We start from the raw sequence: 22,926 nt of genomic DNA on the forward strand, positions 1-22,926 counted from the left end.
GCTTATAGTTTAAATCCCATTTCAACATTAAACATAGGATCCTATCCGGCTCCTCAATGAAAAACCCACATCTTTACCTCCAAAAGTTGTTATGGTGCCACCTGCTGGTACTCCTCAGATATTGTGTATGGACTGTATTCCTCTTTTTCTTTTCCTCGTGTGTGTTTTTAGCTTTCGCCACTCATTCTGATGAGATAAAAACAGCCGTTCTGAAGTAAAAATGCAAAACACAACCCCAGCTGCTATAATGTCTTTATTTCAGCATGATCTGGCTACCACTACAATGGTATCGACCTCCAGAACAAAGATAAAAAAAAGAAAGAAAGAAAATGGCACTCGACTAGTACAATACTGCTACATACAGTACACACATTTATAAAATAGAAACCAATATTCTCTATACACTAAAGTATGTACATCTTTGATAAATTAAACCAATACTGCTTAGATTGAACATTTTGCTTGAAGAATAACTGAAAGGATGACTGGAGAAACGCAAGCAGGCACTGGAGCATCTTCTGATTGAACTGCCATTGACAGTCTTTACTGACACTGAACTTGAATTTGTTTGTAGGCACATTTATTCATTTTATTAAAAGCATTTTATTGGAAGGTCCAATAAAAAACATATGCTAATAACCGTCCTGTCTGTCTGAGAGGTAGTACCAATGCATGATATCCTGGTAATGGTGATATCCCATAATCCTTAGCTGGCCACCATCCAGTCTTTCTGCTTACGTGTTACAATGCAAACCCGGCTGCCAATATTCACAGCACTGCAGCAGCTTCTCACAACATGCTAAATAAGCATGTCGCATTTCAAGACATTGGCGTCTGCTGAGAAAATAAACAAATGCCCGTGGAGCAGTTTACCGTTAGGGGCTAATCAATCTGCCAACAAATCTAGGGTGATTTCCCACCCTCCCTACAAAGTTGGATTTCCATTGCAAATTATAGAAGTCTCTTGGAAAATGTTTTTTTTTTTTTACAATTAAATACACAAATAAACCTCTGAGGACTAGACCGCTTGTGCAAGATAAATAAAAAAAAAATTGCCTGTACATATCATCAGCACGAAGGAAATCTTCCTTTTCCGATGCGTGTAGGAGCTTCCGTTTGGTTTTCCACATTCTGTCAGACCTGCTGATTTCAGATAATGCAAGAAATGCAAGAGTGTGCGTGTGTGCAAGAGACGAGAGGTATAGAAAGAGGACAGAGCGAGAGAAACAGAAAGAGCGTATTTTGGTTAAGCATGAGGAAAAATGTTCTCTTTGGGGGTTTCGAGAAAGCAGCAGCAAGTAAAAAGCCTACTGACTTCCTTCCAACACACACACACACACACACACACACACACACAAGCATATTAGCAGAGCAAGAAGACGTTTAAAAAGAGGTGCCAAGTCTAGCAAGGTTTGACCTCGCTGATCCGGTCTGGTTTCTTTCTGAAGCTGGGGTTGTTTTTCTCTTTGCACAGCTCAGTTGTGTCCACGAGAGGGAGCAGTTCCAGTAGCCCTGAATCTGTAACACCAGCATCCTGAGCAGCTCTAGTGTCTCTTCATAGAGGAGACCTTCTTCTTCCTCGCTGCCAGCATCTCGTAGAAAGGATCTCTACTGATGGCCGCCCTGGAGACAAAGAGGAAGAACATTATGAGAACTGCCTCTCTTCTAATGTTAAAGCTTGTTCAGTTAGGGTTAAAAAACACTTAATATATAGTAATATTATTGATTTTAAAATTACACTATTAGATGAGAACAAAATTTGATCTGAATTGAGCTGAATACCGACACTATTGTCTTCTGTAGAGCTGCATTACAGCTGAAATTCAATTTGTTTCATTTGTTGAATTTTGCAACATTAATACTGTTATTTTCCTTTTTTATTACTTTGAAGCTGCTTTGAAACAACCTGTGCTGTATAAAGAGCTCTTTAAATCAGATAGTCATTTTCCAAAAAAAGAGAGAAAAACAAAGGCACTAAGTGCAAATAATGATTTTATTTGCACTATGTAAAAATCGCAGCATTTTCTTTGCAATAAATGTAAATAGTAGTTAGATGCTATTTATAGGCAACTTAGCGCAAAAAATTGCAGATATTTGCACCTCAGTATTGTAATACATTATAAAACAGTATGCAATAGAGTGTAAATGGTAATTTTTTAAAAATTATTAAATGGATTCAGCCTTATTGGGACAATAAAGCCCTACCTGACTTTATTATTAAATAACCATGAGGCATTTATTTCCACTTTTCGAAAGTTTCCTCCATTTTTATTGAAAATAAATGCCTTTCCGATCTGAAATACAGAGTTCTGGCATGAAACTCTAGATGGCGCAGTCCGATAGGTCTAACTCAATCTGACTTGGCGACATCATTGTCACATGGCAGCCGATTGGTTCTCTCCTGTATCGGTAGCCAATGAGCTTACTGCTCAATATTCAAATACCTGGCTTTAGTTTGCTTTGTCAGTTTGCAGCGCACTTCAGAAACCCTCCACCTTCCCCAGCTCCACCTGTATAGATCTGCTACGAGGTGATTCATGTATGCTATATGGGGGTTATTCATGTGTTATATGTGCAGCAGCAGTATTTCTTACATGCTCACAGCAGCATGTTGTGGATGTACTGGCAGTAGCAAGTCTCGGTACTTGCTCTGCCGCAGCAGCGTAGCAGATCTATTCCGCCAAGACCAAATACATTAACATTGTCATGTACATTAACATGCCAATCCCTCCGAGAGTTGTCATGACAGAAATATGGTCAATCGCGTCAAAAGTTACCAATACGGGCCTTTCGTCCTATGCCACTGCTATTGTTGTTTAACATTTGCAATGCTGTCTATCCCAACCAGACATTGGTCTGCCGACAAGGTGGGCTATCTGCACTTTGTGTAAATAGACACTCCGAAATATAAATATCACAACTTAAATTTACATTAAATATTGACTTATGTAAGAAGAAAGTGAGAGTGTGGAGTCATATGAGAGACATAAAACTAGAGAAAAAAATACCACAAATAAGCTGCATTTAAACCAGAATATCCCTTTAATCAAACACATATTTGTATTTAGATGAGTAACACTCACTTAATGCTGTTCATCCATTCGTCCTTCTCCTCGACGGTGGGAGCAGAGATGCGGTAGAAAGTGTGGTTTCCTTCAACAACCCGTCCGTCCGCTTCTGTTTTACATGCCTTGATCACCTGGTCCTTATTGTCAGGGATGAAGAGCTCAAAGCAGTTCTGAGAAGCAAACACAGGCAGACAATCACATATCTGACCACTAGGGGGAGACACGGTGTAAACTGTGCCTAGATAAATAGAAAAAGTTCCTGTCTCAGCAGTTTAAAAATTGCTGAGAAGGATGTTTTACCGGCTTCTTGTCCTCCACTTCACGGATGCTGAGGTTTTCCAGGGGGATGATGCCTCTTGGTTCTTTATCCTACATGAAAAGAGCCAAATGGGTTTCCATTTATCACAATTCACCTTGGACCACATGATAAAGAAAGTGTGAATTATATCTAAACTAAATTTCTAACTGACTCTTTCATAAGCACCATCTTGAAAACGTTCTTGACGAGTGCTTCATTAACAACTGTTGCCATCTTCTAACTTGTATCAAAGTTATTACGATTGGTTTCAAATGAGGCCTTACTCTTTTCAGTGACTGAGACGCATTTGCCTCCATTATGATGTACAATCAAGCTTTTAATGGAAAGTGTCAAAGGGTAATTTACATGAAAACACTAGACTAATAATCCATTTTTTTTTTACTTTTCAACTTACAGTAATGCCACTATTTTAGTTCAATTCGCATAAATTATCATTTTAAATTAGATGAGAAGTGAGAAACGCATAGCATGTATATGTTACTGTTAGACATGGCCCAAAAGATGTTTCTTCAGTACTTACAGTAGTGTACTCAAAGTAGTAAAGGCAGTTATCTGTGAGAATGAACCACCGTCTTTTCCAGGTTTTGACGCGTCCTCCTGAGGAACAAAAGATGAATGTTAGTTTTCAGTGCAGTGGAGCTGGCAGACGTCACAGATCCGTGCAGCTGAAGACTTTTGAGCAGCAGAAGAGCAGACAGACAGATGAACAGACAATGAGAGCTCTTCTACAGCGACTCCATGTCCAATAAGGCCCAAGCACAGCATTCCTTACCAGCAGCACACCATGCTCAAACCAGCCGCACTCATGAATCAACCTTCACAGCTATCAGACATCACCTGATAGCTGCCATTCCTCTTAACCCCACTCAAAAATTCTGTTTACCTCCTAAAAGACCAGCCAAAGGTAAAATGTGTTTAAAGGGAGCTATATTCTCTATAACCAGCTGATGTTTGCTATCCAGACATACAGAGAGGTTGTCATTTCCTGAACTTGTCCTCTCCTCAATCGTCTCCCTATTACTATTAACCTCTCAATTAACTAACAGACACAATTGTGTTCGTAAACTGCTGTGACAAACTCTGACGGCAGGTCAGTGCTGCACCGGTTAAGCTCACATTCTTGGGACATTTCCCCATGTCCCTCTCTCTATAGGGACTGCAAGGTAAACACAGCGCTCGGTGATCCGAGAATGACCTCTGACCTGTGCCACCCTCGTTTCCTCTGCAGGGAAATCTGATCACAGTGGCAAAGGACATGCCATCAAACTGAATAAACTGTAAAGTGCAACCAAAAACACTTTTAACTGTGTATCAGGATAGTTGAAGCAGAGCATATCTGTAGACATCTTTTTTTAAAAAATCATTAAATCAATAAATATTTATACATAGGGGAAACTCCATTTCCACCTGTTCAGAATTTCCTTTGAATTCATGAATTGAATGCATGCATAATGATTATAAAATAAGTTGTTTAGGCCTGTCGTTTATCATTATCTAATTATGATGCTAATATAAAAACACTCCAGTTTTACGGTTACTTAACATCCACATCATGCTACACATTCTCGGTCCTTAGAGTTTTATATATTTATTTAATTTATGAAAATAATAAAACTCTTTACGCTTTAAAGTACGAAGACACTTCTTAAGTTCTTCATACAAAACAAAGGCTTGTAGGTTCAATTATTATATTGTGTTATATTATATTACAAGTCAAAACTTTGGAATAATTAATACTTTTTTAATGGTTTTAAAAGAAGTCTCATGCTCAACAAGATTGCATTTACTTGATTTAAAAAATAAATAAATAAAAAACATTATTATTGTGAAATATTACAATTTAATGTATATATTAGCAGCAATAATAATCAATAATAACTGAGCAACAAATGTGATTTCTGAAGGATCATGGGACACTGAAGACTGGAGCAGACTGAAAACACAGGAATAAATTACATTTTAAAATATATCAAAATAGAGAACAGTGATTTAAGTTGTAAAAATATTGCCTATTTTACTGTATTTTTATATTCTATTCTATTAATACTTATATGATATTATATTATTCAGGTTTGCTGAGCTTCAGTGTGAATGTAAATCGAACCAAGATTAAAGATGAACAAAAAAAAAAAAAAAATATTTCAACTTTTAAAAAATTATTTTTTAACAGCAGTAAACAAAGTCTTTATATATATTTAATTACATGCTTTTATGTAAAACAAAAAATTGTCAGGAAAAAAAAAAACATGATAGTGACAGGCCTAATCTTGTTTAAATTAGTTTTCTATGTAACACAGCACTGCACACATTTCATTTCAAGCATTTCTGCTAAACAGGAAATGATCCTCCTGCACTATAGACTGCTATTGTATTTGAATCTTGGCATAAGCGACAAACCAAACAAACACGAATCAGAGCACTACAGCAGGTGAGAAGTTTCTGAGCAAGCTGATTGAGTTATCGGCTGTGATTAATGATCACTCCAGTTGCAGTCGTACAGCAGAAACCCCGTCCAGAAATATCTCTGAGAGGGAGGAGATTTGTGGAGGGGGATGTGAAGAGGCCGTGCTGGGCTGCAGAGGAGGCTGACTGACACAGGGCTGGGTGATAGATGGGCGTTCAGATCTCTGGCGTGACAACAAAAAGCCTCAAACTTTGAATTCCTTTTAGAAGTTTTTATTATACGTATGCTAATGTATGTGCTAATCTCATATTCTTGACTTGTAAGTGAATCAGAACACTTCAGAAATGGTTTTATTTTGGATTCAGCGATGTCTGATTCATGAAACCCACCCTCACCCAGCATCCTAGTGGTGAGTCCGATCTGACCAAATACACACACACACACTTTCCTCAGCGGTGCAGTCCAGCATCTCTCACACACACACACACACACACACCTATACTTTACATACAGCATGAAGAACAGCAGTCTTTGGTCCAGATGCAGTTTTCTGACTCAGTCTAATCAGATCAAACACCACATCTTGTGCATTCAATCATTAACAGTTATATGACTGAATATCATTTTAAAAGGAACAGTTCACAGAGAGAAAAAAAAAAATCTGTCATCGTTTTGTTCCAAACCCATATGAGTTCTTCTTCAATAAAGCACAAAAGAGGATGTTTAGAAGAATGTCCAAGCTGCTCTTTTCCATATGAATAGGAGTGGGCAATATGACCACATTCTTGTATCACGATATGAACAATTTTATTTTATGATACACATATATATATATATATACCAAAATAGCTATTTTTGCCTAAAATAAGGTTATTTCACAATAATCGACACCTACAATACTAGTCTAAATGTGGCCTAGTTATCCTAAACCATATCTGTAACCATAATTTAAGTAAAAGCTTACTGAAGACATTACTGTCAGTAAGAAAATATGAACTAAAAAAAGAAAAATAATTCTAATCTAGTCTTATCTTTTTCAGGTCCATCTATCAAAAATAAGAAAAACAACAGAAAAGGAATAAAGTAATCAAATGTTTTTTTTAAAGCATAGTCTTTTCAACATTACTTAAATATACATTAATTCTTATTAAATCTACAAAATTTAGTCAGTCAAGAGCAGTGAGTGAATTTCTCTGTCTTTTGTTGTTTAAAGGGGGGGTAGCAATGCTGTTTCATGCATTCAGAGTTGTTTACACTGTTAAAAGAGTTGGATTCTCATGCTAAGCATGGATTGAGTTTCAAAAAACAATTTGGACATATGACGGAGTATTTCTGTGCCAAAAATCTTACTTCCGGGCTCGTACAATTTTCGGAGAGTTTTTTTTCGATCGTGGCTCTTCATGACGTAAATGAGGGTGGAACTCCTTATATGGGCATTTCTCTCAGAAGAACGCGCACGCATCGACCAGAGCAAGAGCGAGATCGCGCCCCTCAATGTGCTTCATCCGGCGGCAGCGCTGCACGGGACTCGCTCGAAAAGAATGTCTCCAAAGAAGTGTGTTTTTGGTTGTAAGGGAAAGATAACTTTGTTCAGCTTCCTAAAGAACCCAGCGTTATGTAAAAAGTGGATGCAGTTTGTTTTTCCGGAGCAGCAACGGAGTTTCACAAGTGTGTTTGTTGACGAACGTTTTATAAACAAGGCCCAGTTCGACGCTGGATTTGCACATCGTTTGATACTGAAAGATGGAGCGGTCCCAGCTATAAAAGATCCCAGTCATGATTCAGAACTGCTCGTCAATCTTTAGCTCCGCCCACGGCGCTCCTCCAGGAGCTCGGCTGTTTCTGGAGAGAATCGTAAAGCTGTATCTTTCTTTTATAAATATGATAAAACTAAAGAGTTTTTGAAGATATGAAGAATGCAGTACTACTCTATAGGTACTCAAGATTAACATGAGATTGGGTGAAACTGTGTGTGTTATGTCCCCTTTAATTATCATTACACAGACAGTAGCAGGTGTGTTAGGCTGCTGTCACTTTAAGACCTAATGCACGGATCTAATATACTAAACTGATAGATAACCATAAATTGGTATGGCTCAAATTTTCAGGCAAATGTTAAATCTTTAATTGGTTTCAAAGGTTAAAATGTTGGCCTGACCGCAAAAGAGACGATAATCCAAAACCTCTAATGTTGACAAATTTACACCAGTTTATTGTGTCTACCAGTATATCGCCCAACTCTACATGAATCTGAATGGGGACAGATGCTGTATTCCTCAGGAGAAAATCATATGAGTTTGGGACAACATGAGGGTGAGGAAACGATGACAGAATTTCCATTTTTGGGTGAACTATGCCTTTAGTCTGCTTTTGTTGCTGTTTTCATCAGTGTTTGTTGGGCTCTGTTCAGACTGAGAGGAAGCAGAAAATACTGCAGCTCCCAAAGTGGAAATGACATAGAGAGAGAACGTTTCAAATACCACAGCAAACAGAGAGAGGTGCTCTTCAATACGCTGGTCACAAAATCAAAAACCAAGCACCCACCACCACGCTGAGACAAGGACAAAAATCGTTGATTCAATGAATAAAACGAGTGACCAGACAAACAAATGAAGGAACATGTAATAACTAGAGTAAACTCAGAGAAAGACAAACCCCATGGGAAAAAATAAATAAATAAACCTATGGTGGCTACTAACAGAAAGAGGGGACAGGAAGCAAGGCTGATCACCAAAAGCACCTGAGAGCGGAGAGATGAGCGATTGCTTGGGAAGAACAGGTGTACATACCTCCTGAGGGAAAGACAACAGCCAAAATCATGGGAACAAACAAACAAACGAGGAAGAAAAGGAAACAAAAAAATTAAATTAAATAGGAAATCGTACTCCCCACACGCTGCCTCTCTGATCAAAGGAAGAACTTGTGCATTTCTTGGTATTGTGAATTACGGAGGACCGTTCCAAAGTAAAACAGGGGATACAAGTACAAATAATAATTCACACAATTTAACACAGCTTTCCTGTCCATATCAACGAAGAGGGAAAATGTCTCTGGGTGCAGTTTTGTTTTCAGGGGTCTTTAACCTTTTTCAGTCCATTTAAGCATGGTCTATAATCATATGCTATAGTAAAATACTATACTAAATACTAAATACTAAATTTCCTTTGTTTTGATGCTAATATGGCAAAGCTATTAAAATGATTATCACTGATGTATATGCATGAATCATATTTGTGTAAATTATGTTATCTTAATTAATTACAATATGGTAGTCAACTTTGGTGACCATTACATATTTGTGGCATATGTGTATTGTCATTTCAAACAACCATTGGCAGGCTCTCTGTGAAACCTCGATGAAGATCCCCGTCATAAATCATTCGCTTGCATGATGTGAATTTATGCTTTCAATGAAGTCTCTATAATGCTCTAAAGCTGTGGTTCTCAACCAGGAGGCTTTAAAGAATTATAAAAGTGTGATTTCTAGACCTGGAAAAGTCACATCAATTAATAAAATCCAGCTCCTTGGGAATTTTGATACATGAATAACAAATTTTTCTAGTTATGCATGAATATAAAAGGTGCACTCATATGTGTGTTTATCATTATTCACGGATACACCTTTAATGAGTATAATTCATTAAAATAATAACCAGTCGTCTTGTGTTATAACCAAAAACTGCAGATTGTCAAAGGGTAACTAGGGTATTACGATTATGAATAGATCAGGGTATTAGGTTATGAATAGATTTCTAAAACATTACATATACAGGCTGCCCATCTGAAGGAGCAGTTTCTCTTGCACCTTTCAAGACAGGACTCTGATTTCTAGCATCCAACTGAATTATGTCTAATTCTAAAAGGATGCGTTCAGCCTCAAGCAGCTGATTCATTGTGATCACGAAGAGTCATTACCTTCATATGATGTGAGAGGAGATATTGATCCAGCGTGAGAGAAAGAGGGAAAGATGTGCTACTGTATAATCTGATGCATGGATGTGTTGTGAAGTTCATAAAATGGGCCTTCGGGAAGTGTGTGTACAAATCTCACACTCAGTCCATGTGTTTGAGCAGGACATCTCTTATTCAAAGGAAAATATATCTGAGAGTTGAGTTGCACGATCATCACAAAAATTAATACATATTTTGACTCAAGTAGTCCCACTCACCCAGTTTGAGCAGCCAGCCCTCTCTGTCTGGGTTGAAGAAAGTGTGCGTCAAGTCATTGCCGTCATCCTCAGGGATTTTGAAGGGCTCGTTCTTGATGCTCTCATATAGATTCTGCACGAGTCAAAGCAAAATACCATGAAGTGCACGCAAGTTATTCATTCAGAATGCTTGGGCAAAGTCCTCAAGAAAGTGGGTGCAACCATGGCCTACTTACCATTTCTAACCTTATTTTGCACATTATTCATTAACATAATCAGTGACTACATTTATATAATAATTTTTCAACGGCCATGTTGGAAAATTCATAAACATGTTTGAAAACACATTATATTCCAACCAAGAAGCATACTCTTTCAAAGAGACAGGCAGACAGCTCAGCCTTTTAAAAAATATATTTATTTATATGACTTATTTTTAATGTAACCTATGAAATTTAGGATAAAATCTGATCATATTATAACCCTAGATCTAGGGCAGGGTTCCTAATTTCTGGTCCTAGACAGCCAGATGTAGAATAAATTGGGGACACATGAAATGTACGCCACTTGGAGAAAGACTACAACAATAATAAAAACAACAATATAAATATGTGGGGAAAAAAGTGAGAGACCAACCCTGAGCAGTTCTTCTGGCAGGTCTCCTCCATCATTAATGCCTCTGTTCATGGAGATGAAACGCTCTACTGTGGGCTTGTCCTTAACGTTTGGGTTGTGAAGGCTGGTGTTTAACATGATGATGGCGAAGGACAGAATGTAGCACGTGTCTGCAAAAAAGCATGCTGTTCGTCACAACCATTTACAATGACATTCAGCATCTTTCCATCACTGTCATTTAAATAGTTCATGTTCATACTGTAAGTCGAATTAATGCTAATAAGTAGTAGTATGACTGTGAAGTTAACAGAGGTCAGCATCTGATCATAGCATTTTCCAGCACTGAGACACACTAGCCTGAATATGAAGCTATTTAAATATTTCATGCTCGTACTGTAACTCGCATGAATGCTAATGAGTAGTATGATTGTGAAGTTACTGAGGGCGATCCTGACATGAACATCCCGAATGGAGAAGTGTCTATACCTCTACAGCAAAGAGACAATGAGAGAACTCGGTTGTAAATATATGTGTGAGGGATTTCAAAATATTACAAGTATTTACACACAATACAATTTCTGATGCCATTTGCCTGAATTTGCTTTATGTTGGAAATATAGGCTACTGGTAAATGGCATTTATTTAGAGAAGAATGCATATGTCCAATTCAATACTTCAAACTCTCAATTTGTGAGCATTACTGGGAAAAGCAGAGCTCGTGCTTCTTAGAAATGCTATGAATGCATGTTTGAACGCTAAACACAGACTCAAATGGAAATAGACCCACCTGTGGACTGGAAGACGCCGGGGTTGCATTGGCAGTAGCGCTGGGCAAACGCCTCCATCATTCTGTCGATCTTCTGGGCCTCACCAGGAAGTCTGAAGCTCCAGAGAAACTGCCTGTGGAGACAAACATCACAATGGTATTTAAAACATGTACTACACCAGGACATTCAAAGTGAGATGCGTAGGAGTGTGTGCGTCAAGATCAATCCCCTAAACAATGAGACTAAACTACACAAGAACCTTCTGGAAAAAGACATATAGTTATATTTATAATGAAATGTCAGTGTACTTATTTTTTATACAGTAATTACAGAAGTCATATACTAGTATTTTTTCAAATATATTAAATATTTCAAACAACAGCTGCTTCTACAGTCAGTTTTACCTGAGAGCCTGAACCAGGTTCAAATCTGTGAACTCATGCAGCTCCACAAAAGCGTGAAGGACTTGGATATTGAAGTCATCCCTGTTGAACAATTCGAATATGAGAGCAAGTAGTAAATAACATTTAGAAGACACTTTCATCCAAAGCAACTTACAGCACACTTATTGGAACAACTTGTTTACCACACTTACTGAAGCTTAAAGAGATAGTTCATAAAAAAATAAAAAATAAAACTCATGTTGTTTCAGACCTATAAGACTTTCGTTCATCTTATGTTTACCATATATGTATGTGCATTTATAAATACGGTAACACTTTAGTATAGCGACCAATTCTCACTATTAACTCGTTGCTTATTAGCATACCTATTATTAACATATTGGCTGTTTAGTAGTACATATAAAGAACATATTCTGCATGACCATATTCAACATCCCTAATCCTACCCAATACCTAAATTTAACAACTACCTTACTAACTATTAATAAGCAGCAAATTAGGAGTTTATTGAGGCAAAAGTTGTAATTAATGGTTTGTTAATAGCAATAATTGGACCTTAAAATAAAGTGTGCCCATAAATATTTCTAAGTGACTGAAAACCTAAATTATTATTAAATATTATATATATATATATATATATATATATATATATATAAATATTTCTCTCTTCAAAAGATTTGGATTAAACTGCTTGATTCACATGGATTACTTTTACAACGTCCTTATGAACTTTTTGAAGCTTGAACGTTTTGGTGTAATTGACTTTTAGTGAAGGGACAGAAATCGCTCGGGTTTCATTAAAAATATCTTAATTTGTGTTTCAAAGATAAACAGAAGTCTTACGGGTTTGGAACGACATGACGATGAGTGAATGACAGAATTTTCATTTTTGGGTGAACTCTCCCTTTAAAGAACAGTTCAAGACCTGAATGACTTACTTTATTTAATGGAACACAAAAGGAGAGATTTTGAATAACGTACTGGCTGCTCTTTTACATGCAATGAGGATAAGCAAATTGGTCTTATGCCATAAAATGAACTGTGGATCCAAATTCATTGCTCAGTCAGTCTCTTGCACAAGAGTTATTCGAGACAAAGTGGATGTGAGATCATTCAGCACTGCACCATTTTTCAAAACCTTGCCATTTAACCTCTACAAATGGAGGACGTGATATCCCTCATGGGGCTGATGGCGATCTTGTCCTCTCTACACCCTTTCCCAGTGATCTGGTGACAGTGCACTCATGGAACAAAGCACTGCAGACCCCCTCCCTACCAGAGGAGCCGAAGTGTTTCGAGATACCATCTCATCTGCTGTCTTACAGAGCAGTGCTCTCGATCTCCTGACTCTTTCAGCAGCCACACCCAGACTGAAGCAGAAGACAAAACAAGGAAGCGGAGGGAATGAAATCCAAGACGAGACAAAGAGGGGGGGGGGGGGGGGGGGGGGGGGGGGGGGTAATGCTTTCACAGATACAACTATGTGACTAGGTGTAGCCCAGTGAACTAGAATAACACATTTAGTCCAGTTTGAGTCAACATTCCTTAAAAATGAAGAGTCTAATGCTTAGAGTCAGTATAAACGTGTAATCAAAGACAGATGCAGCTGAGATTTACAGAGCAGAGCAGAGAATTTAGCACAAAGACCGGTTGACAGATACTAGGCTAAACCAAAGACTATAGAATACCCAAGACGTGTCACTCGTATAGTTTTGAATGGGGAAAAATGCAATGCTCATTATGGCCACTCAATCGCAGGAAGCCCTGCCTTCTGAATGAAGGAGCCAATCGCTAATCGGTAAAGTCAGCGCGTCACTGTAGCTGCCGTTAGAAGTCCGGCTGCTATAGAAACAGTCAGCGCTCCGAGACGTGTGCTTAGTACTGCGCATGCGCACTGGCTGATCTAGCCTGAAAAATACGCTTTTTATAACGCTTTTTGAGCAAAATATACAACATTTATGGCACAGTTGATATCAGATTTCTTTGGTGATTTCAAATATGAAATTTAATCGCAAGCTTAGTGAACAGTTTTGTAGAATTTGATGTTTCCCCATTCAAAGAGATAGGAGCTGCACTTGCATGCCCGAGAGGCGTTTCAAAGATGGCCACTGAGTGCCATGACTTATCTTAAAGGGACTTTGGCTAAACTAATGTTTCTACTGATGGTGCATTTAAAAGGTGTAGAACAGATCAAATGCTACTTACAAGTTTAAAGTCAAAATTATTCTGCAATAAGCATTTTGCTGATTCTAACAACAGGCAGGCCTGGGCAATAAACCGATAACGATAATTATCACAATATATTTTTCAATTATCAGCTCGGCTCAACAGCAGATGTGTTTACTCGCGACCAGCGCTGTGAGATCCGGCAAGAAACGCTTGAATTCAGCGAAGAACACAAATGTCTTGGTGATTTAGTTCAAAGCCAGATGAATAGGCGCTGACGATCTCAACAGCACTAACAAACACAAGAAACACTGTGCCTGAACAATCCTATTAGAAGGCTTTTCCATGGATTTACTGTAGTAACACTAACTGCACCATGGTATTGTGGCAGAAATGTGGGATATACATATGGAATTTGATTAATATAGACGTGTATTAAATGTATTAAAGGAGTAATGGTTGTTATTAAGCTATAGCATTTGTGCATTTGTATTTGCATTTACACAATGTATTTAGGATACTGTTTTTTTATACAATTACCATAGAAACCATATAGTTGCTATATAGATGCTATTTATGGTTTTACCTTTGGCTCTCATGATCTAATTGGGTGATACTATAGATGACTAATGGTTATTTTAATGAAAGTAGAGCAGAGAAACATTTAAATTTTACTCTATAAATATGAGGTTGTTATAATTTGTACAGATTTAACTGTTTTTGTTAATGAACATACATTTATATTGCACCATCATAAGCCAGGGAGCACAAACCTGTTTCTCTATTGAGATATTAGTTAAGGAAAAAACTTAAGTTTACTCATTCATATTTTTGACATAGAAAAAAAAAAATGTTTATTATAAATGTTTTGAATATTGTACCTCAGATTTGTGTAATGTTCACCTTGGTAAGTTTTTCATGTTCTGGCAAAAAAAAATTATACTGGTTTCTACATCTCTTATTCAGAAGAAATCTGCCTTTAAACTTTAAAGAAATAAAGATTTGACATTTATCGTGATAGTTATCGATATCGACTGCTATGAAAAATTTTATCGTGATATTTTTTTTGCCCATATTTCCTAGCCCTAAACAATGAGTAACATAAATTCTATTGATTCAAATTTTATTTAGCTAGCATTTAAATAACGGAATGCAAACACGCAACACCAAGCCGAAGGAATGATATCTCTTCTGAGACACTTCACGGTCACACTTACCATTGAATGGCAAAATTTTGCATTGCATTTTCAATAGGAATCTGTCTGGTAATTTTGCGTAGGAAGAAAACATTTTCCCACACAGATTTTTCATCATGAACTCTTCGCACTGACCAACAGAATGCAGTTTGGGATGAAGCTGACTTGTGTGTGAGCAGTGCTTTGTGTGCATCACTACACTACTGACAGTGGACACAATGGACATTTTAGCCAGTGAAATTTTGCTAATTTCAGCATCTTAAAGAAACAAAGATGGATAGACCGCAGCTACTTGTACCTCTTAGAAGCCTAATCTCTGAAAAAAAATTACTTGCATTGGTCAAACTGCATTTCAGTGAAACAAAATATGCAACATTATTCCTAATTGCACTTGTTGGTGCAATACAATAATAATAATAACAACACTTTAAAGGGTTACTCCACCCCAAAATGAACATTTTGTCATTAATCACTTACCTCCATGTCGTTCCAAACCCGTAAAAGCTTCGTTCATTTTGGATGAAAACCAGGAGGCTTGTGACTGCCAAGTAAATAACACTGTCAAGGCCCAGAAAAGTATGAGACATCGTCAAAATAGTTCATCTGCCATCAGTGGTTCAATCTGAATATTACGAAGCTACGAGAATACTTTTTTGTACGCCAAGAAAACAAAAATAACGACTTTATTCAACAATTCGTCTCCTCCAATGGCGTCACCGTAGCGCCATTTTGGAGAGTATCCACTGAACATAAAACTGCGTATGCTGTTCTGTGTCAGCCGCACCACACAGATACGCTGTTTTCATTCAAATCAAAGCGTAAAAAAATTTAGAAAACATATCCGTGTGGTGCGGCTGACACAGAACAGCATACGCAGTTTTATGTTCAGTGGATACTCTCCAAAATGGCGCTACGGTGACGCCATTGGAGGAGACGAACTGTTGGATAAAGTCGTTATTTTTGTTTTTTTCGGCGTACAAAAAGTATTCTCGCCGCATCATTAAATTCAGATTGAACCACTGATGGCAGATGGACTATTTTGACGATGTCTTTCATACTTTTCTGGGCCTTGACAGTGTTATTTACTAGGCAGTGGCACAGTCACAAGCCTCCTGGCTTTCATCCAAAATATCTTAAATTGTGTTCCGAAGATGAACAAAGCTTTTACGGGTTTGGAACGACATGGAGGTAAGTGATTAATGACAAAATGTTAATTTTGGGGTGGAGTAACCCTTTAACTACTGGTTTCTGTCTTTTTATTTTCTATTTAGAAGGCCTCAGTGTGAACGGTGCTTTATCTGACCCAATGGACATGCACTAATAACCACACACTCGCCTCTCTCCCAGGTAGTCTCCTATTGCAGTCTTGTTAAGACCTTCACCCTTGTAGAGGAAGCGTGCGATGTCTTCACTGGTGTTCTTCAGAAGGTCATTTTCAATGAGGAACTGGATCCCCTACAAACACACATATATTCAAGATGTGTAGCCTCTAAAATAAAGACAAATGATACAGAATTCATGCAATTTATATGCTTTAATAGTCTGCTTAATCACCTTTTTGGGGTCCATGTTGAATTTCTTGCGGCCCATTGCCACTTGTTTGTTCCTCTGCATGTTTTTTCTGCAGGGACAATAATGATTTTTATTTAGAAATTCCTGAGGTTAATGCTTCTTTATGCCCTTTTACAAAAGATTTCATAAGGTTTATTTGATATACACGTCCATCTACACTTGACCCTCTAACACTAGAACTCTCTATTCTATCTACTTGTTTTCTTTTTATTTATTAAAAAAAAAACTAAATAAAAAACGACCCTCTAACACTAGCGTTCTCTATTCTTTTTCTACTTATTCAATTATTTTCTTTTTAATTATTATAAAAATAAATAACTTGACACTCTAAAACTAGCTCTATCTATTCAATCTCTTTTCTCTTTACTTTTTATTTATTATAAAAAACAACAACAACAACAACAACAAAAAAAAACTTGCTATGTGTAATGCGTTAGACTAACCAGGACTTATCACAACACTTCTATATCAATGCTCTTTTGTTGGTTTGATTGCTTCCATAGCCCTCATTTGTAAGTCGCTTTGGATAAGAGTGTCTGCTAAATGATTAAATGTAAATTAAATGTAAATATACAGACATCGTCCATAATGGATCCAAAAGTGAAACCACTACTGCAGTGAATGGACAAGTCTTGTGGAATCAAACTGGGATTGAGAATTGAAATTTGGTTCTTATTTTGAATAAGAATTAAGTACTGGAATCATTTTTTAATCTCTTTATTCTTTCACAGACAGAACACTCAGTTTTTTTCTCAGCCAGTTCTCTGGGAATTCTCTACTGCGCCTCATTTTGTAAAATAGTAGATCGTGTAGTAGTTAGATGCTAAAATGCTAGTCAGATTGACCTCAAGCATGACTCTCAAAGTGGCCGCATCAGTGGAAATCAAGTGCGTACAAGTAGTCTGTCAGGGGTCGCCCACTCACCTCTCCTCTGTGGAACCCAGGTTCTCGATCTCACTGGTCACTTCGGCGATCTCATCTTTCAGACGCTGTGGTAAGAGGACATGAGACGGTTCAAATCAAACGAGACTCCAGAGATAGTAACGCCACACTACAGTGGTCGATAAAGATGAGAAATGAAACAAAAAGACATGCACATTGTGTTTGGAGTTGTGTCGTGAGTGAAACAAACCCAATTACAGTAATCCTGAAACACAGTGTCCTGAAAAGGTACTTTTTCTGTCTTCGTCGAAAGTGAAATTCAGCATGAAGCAACACAATCAGCCAATTAAAGTAGGCTTCTCCTACCTTATTGTTGAAACACACACTTATTTGGAGCACATTTCACTGCGCATGATTAGAAAACAGTGTAAAGGTCTACTAGAAGAGAGTACTGTGTCCTGTCCCACCTCACCGAGGCCTGACATCAACAGCTCAAATCTCATTCCAGCGGATGAATCGTTTGCTCTAGACTGCTCTGTTTGAGATAAATGCCATTAAAGGAGGACAATTGGAGAATGGCCCCAGAGTAAAGACTAGAGACATCAAAATTGGATTATTTTACCATAGATTAATGGAGTTAGGATACAGGCCCAAGAGTTTAGCGGCGGTCTGGAGCCAGACTGGTCCTGAGGTCACACAATGAAGAGTTTTCCCTCCTCGTATTCATTTTTTCTGTTTAACCACCAACTGCACGGTGAAATTCGCTCAAGTGTTTGTTCCTGTCTGTTTATACAGTAAGTCTAAAAAAATCACTAGCAAAGAAAAAGCTGTTTTTGCTTTCCCAGACCTTCGTCTTCCCAAAGGAAAACAGAACCACTTCTGTCAGAAGACCTTAACATGTAGAAGTTTGGTTTAGAAAGGGTAGGTAGGGTAGGCTTGATGTAAACGGATTGGGCTGCAGGAAATTATACATCCCCATGGAAAACTGAAGGACTTTTAAGTGAGTATGTAGTATACTGGAGGTCAGTGCCATGACAGGATTGTGTCATAGCAGTAGAGCTGAAAGTGGTCAGCGTTTAGCTCATCTTTCCTAAACAATCCCACCTTGAGTCATTTCCTCTTTGGACAAACTGTGTTCATAGTTAGTGACTCACTGGTCAGATTCTACATCATCACCACTTTTATACAACATATGTGACCCTGGAGCACAAAACCAGTCATAAGTCACACAGGTATATTTGTAGCAATAGCCAACGATACATTGTATATGTCAGAATTATTGATTTTTCTTTTATGCCAAAAATCATTAGGATATTAAGTAGATCTTAATATCCTAAAAAAATTATGTTCCATGAAGAATTTCCTATTGTAAATATATCAAATATATTAGTAATATGCATTGCTAAGGACTTAATTTGGACAACTTTAAAGGAACACTCCACTATTTTTGAAAATAGGCTCATTTTCCAACTCCCCTAGAGTTAAACGGTTGAGTTTTACCGTTTTCAAATCCATCCAGCCGATCTCCGGGTCTGGCGGTAGCACTTTTAGCTGTAGCATAGCATAGATCATTGAATCTGATTAGACCGTTAGCATCTCGCTCAAAAATGACCAAAGAGTTTCTATATTTTTCCTATTTAAAACTCAACTCGTCTGTAGTTACATCGTGTACTAAGACCACCTGAAAATAGTCCCCAGCACGCTCCCTGTGCAAGCAGGTGGTCACGTTGGTTATGTTGATGGAAGTTAGCCTATTTTCAGGCGCTGCGTAATATCATTGCGCCTGCTGTACCCATGGTACGGCAGCAAAGTTCCTTGATTATTGCGCCGGAATGAGAGTATAGTTCCTAGCCATATCGGCCTAGAAAATTGCAACTTTTCACTTTCCGTCGGTCTTAGTACACAATGTAACTACAGAAGAGTCAAGTTTTAAATAGGAAAAATATCGAAACTCTTTGGTAATTTTTGAGCAAGATGCTAACGGTCTAATAAGATTCAATGATCTATGCTAAGCTACAGCTAAAAGTGCTACCGCCAGACCCGGAGATTGGCTGAATGAATTCGAAAACGGTAAAACTCAACTGTTTAACTCTAGGGGAGTTGGAAAATTAGCCTATTTTCAAAAATAGCGAAGTGTTCTTTTAAAGGCGATTTTCTCAATATTTAGATTTTTTTTTGCAAGCTCAAATTCCAGATTTTCAAATAGCTGTACCTCAGCCAGATATTGTCCTATCCTAACGAACCATACATCAACGTAACGTAAAAAAAAAATTACCCTTATGACTGGTTTTGTGGTCCAGGGTCACATATATTTTTAGATTCCTGAAGTTCTTTAATACCAGGAGAGAGATAAGATTATATTATTATAATATTATAAGAAATAATATTATAACTAATGCTTTTTTTTTTAAGCAACTTGGCAAATTAATGCAGAATGTGAATTTCAACAGAAGGCTTTCAAAATAAAATACTAAGAGTAAAACATGGGACACCAGTCTGTGTTTGTTTTCTCTAACTTGCCATAAACGTCATTTTTGGGAGAATTTTAAATACCATAATGTTGGTATTTCAAATTTCTAAATCTGGTTTATGTCAAATTTCTGTTTTTCAATGCCATTTAGTTATTAACAGGGCACTGCTTGCTTCTGATGTGTAAATAAATCTTTAATAAAAGATCAGAAGATATTCCGCTAAACTGAGTGGAAGACAGAAGCAGAGGCGGCTCACAGTCTCTGAAACATTCAATGCTTCAGTAAGGAGAAAAAAGCATTACTATGAAAACAAAGAGCCTCCACTACACATGCAGCTAAAACATTTGGCTCATATCGGAGTTGGAGTTGAATGAATGAATGATTCACCCCAGTTCTTCATTACCTGAATGTCCTCCAGCAGCTCCTGCTTTCGCCGGCGGATGTTTTCCAGCTCTTTCTGCTCCTCAGGCGTGAGGTCGTCAGGCACTGAGGACAAGAGGAAAAAAAACATGTTTTTTGTCAGCCAAACAATTTGAAATGTTCTGATAATGTCGTAGTGCTGATTACAAGCTACCAGGGTTGATATGATAAAAGATTAGGTGAAAGAAAGGACCGTAAACAGAATCGACACAGTATTTTACTCTCTAGCCAGACGCCACAGTCCTTTTACAAACTTTCATTCACCGTGTCACATCTCACACACAGCATCCTCCTGTAACCATGGCAACCCATCACCATTTCAAACCCCATCTGTGAGGGTGCTGAAAACTCGGTGGTCAAAACCACTCATTTCACAGCTGATAATCCTTCTTAAATATTCAGTTACACTTGAAATTATAGCGATCAAACAGTGAAGTTGAATTTTCCTACTGTAACACATAAAAATCAAAGCTTCCATCACATTCCACTAAGATTAGGCTATTTAATAAAACTAAACTGCAAAAATATTTCTATCGTGGTTATAAATCACAACCGCAAGCATATGGCCGCCCATTTTATCACTAATTACGGAGTATTGAGCAGCTGAGCCACCCGAATGAATCTGTGTGAAGTACAACAATATGTGGAGGCCAGTAAATGAGATACAAAAAAAAGTGACCATGAAAAACTACCAATGTTTTGGTGAAATTACGGAGAAAACAGAGACAAAACATAGATTTATGGGAATTACTTGCTTCCATGTTTTAAAAAAAAAATCAGCTCATACTAGGGTTGTGACGGTGAGGAAATTTTCCCACCGGTTAATCGACGTGTGACAACACCGGTAATATCGGTATCACCGTGGGGGCTGGGGCTGGGGGTGTTCCCTCTTTTCCTCGCTTTCCTTCGCTTTTAAATAGCTTGTAAAAGCTGTGTGCGTATTTTACTTTCACTTTCAAATAGCGGCAATTCGGCGTAAAGCAATTGTTCGTTTTTAGTTCGTTTGAATTTCCCCTCTTTTCCTCGCTTTTAAATAGCTTAAAAGTGCCGTGCACATTTTACCTTCACTTTCGAAATAGCGGCAGTTCGGCGTCAATTGCTTGAATGCAACAACAAAATACAACGTCAAACTCACGTTAGCCTATATATATATATAAAAAACATAGAACTTTTATTAACAAAACAAATTAAAATACACCATGCTATAGGGCAGGCTATGCCTAATATAAAATAACAAATAACTTACATAAAGTTTAAATAGGTATACAAAACTGGAAATAGGCAAAGTAAAAATGTATAATATATAACCAAATAAATAAGAAACATAGAAAGTTTATTAGCAAAACGAGTAAGAAAGCTTGGAGGCACAGCATACACCTTGATGTAAACAAAATAAATAAATGACACAAAGTTTCAAGTAAAAATCAGCAAACAATGTGGAACCACTTAAATAAGAAACGAATGTTTAAAAAAACTTCCAAAATCACCTTAGATAAACGGCAAAAGTCAACAGGCTTTTCAAAATCCAAAATATTGCCAAACAGGCGCTTTTGCATCTCGTTTCGAAACTAAATCATCCGCGTTCGTCTTGTCTGTCTCACCTCACTCTTCTTGTCAGTCAGCTCGACTCTCCTTCACTGAATAAATGCAATCTGATCTGTGATGCGACTGTCGTTCGGCACGCTGCATTGAGCAGCCGAGTTCAGTTTTTAATTGTAGTGTCTGTTCTTTTACTGAACTAAATTATTTTTATTACTATAAAAATCTAAACGATGGTGGGGGTCGGTGCCCCCGGTGGGCAAGAGACATAACTGGTGTTGCGGCTCAACACCGGTCTCACCGTCAGCACCGTCTATCGCGGCAAGCCTAGCTCATACTGGGTCAACACACTCTAAAAACCACATTGGAATTATGCCCATTTTCTCAAAATCAGAAGGAAAGTTTATGACCTTAAAAACACCATCACCAATTATGTAGAAAAACATATGACATAACTACTGCACTAAATCAATGAAAGCTGATTTGAAAAGAAACTCTTAATTTAACAGTGTAAAAACCCTTTTAAGTTCTCTGAATCTGAAAGGGAAAGATATGATGAACCACTTCACATGCATGCTGCTGTACTCTGGCTCCTGTACTGACGCAGTTTGTTGATGGAAAACCCCATTAAAATCATGCAATTACAAACACAGAGACATCAAAGTTCAGCTTTCTTCAACAATGAACAATGAAATGAAGTGAAGAGAGAGCTCAGTGTTAGCTTTTCTCAAAAAACCCACATGAGGAGCATGAATTCTCTGTAATGAATTCTCCCACAGGTTCTTTCCCTCCACTGCATAAACGTCTTATGGAGCTTTTTTCCTTTGGTACAGTCGCCTCTGACTTGCTATCTGCTGCCGCTCAAAACTGATAAATGAGTCAATCTCAAATTTTTTAGGGCAGCAGGATCAGATCAGGTCTCAAATGGAGTAATTTCAGTGCAGCAGTCAGGTTG

At 37.7% G+C, this 22,926-nt stretch overlaps 1 protein-coding gene across 2 annotated transcripts in view; it reads right to left on the reverse strand.

Annotated features, from left to right (window-relative positions):
- Positions 1-238: 238 nt before the first annotated feature.
- cyth1a (cytohesin 1a) overlaps positions 239-22,926 on the reverse strand; it is a 56,135-nt gene continuing 33,447 nt past the window's right edge. Inside the window, exons 2-13 of one of the 2 annotated variants that reach the window (XM_016233941.1) lie at positions 20,416-20,498; positions 17,584-17,648; positions 16,642-16,708; positions 16,424-16,542; positions 11,726-11,806; positions 11,342-11,454; positions 10,576-10,724; positions 9,961-10,072; positions 3,908-3,984; positions 3,369-3,437; positions 3,084-3,238; positions 239-1,623 (exon numbers count right to left, since the gene is read on the reverse strand). In XM_016233941.1, coding sequence (XP_016089427.1) covers positions 1,545-1,623; positions 3,084-3,238; positions 3,369-3,437; positions 3,908-3,984; positions 9,961-10,072; positions 10,576-10,724; positions 11,342-11,454; positions 11,726-11,806; positions 16,424-16,542; positions 16,642-16,708; positions 17,584-17,648; positions 20,416-20,498 — 1,169 coding nt within the window. In that variant the 3' untranslated portion in view covers positions 239-1,544. Of the gene's footprint in view, positions 1,624-3,083; positions 3,239-3,368; positions 3,438-3,907; positions 3,987-9,959; positions 10,073-10,575; positions 10,725-11,341; positions 11,455-11,725; positions 11,807-16,423; positions 16,543-16,641; positions 16,709-17,583; positions 17,649-20,415; positions 20,499-22,926 lie in introns of both variants that reach the window. The other variant, XM_016233942.1, reaches the window with a different exon arrangement.

The sequence above is a fragment of the Sinocyclocheilus grahami genome, unplaced genomic scaffold (assembly GCF_001515645.1).
Source record: "Sinocyclocheilus grahami isolate Dianchi unplaced genomic scaffold, SAMN03320097.WGS_v1.1 scaffold441.1, whole genome shotgun sequence".
Lineage (NCBI taxonomy): Eukaryota > Metazoa > Chordata > Actinopteri > Cypriniformes > Cyprinidae > Sinocyclocheilus > Sinocyclocheilus grahami.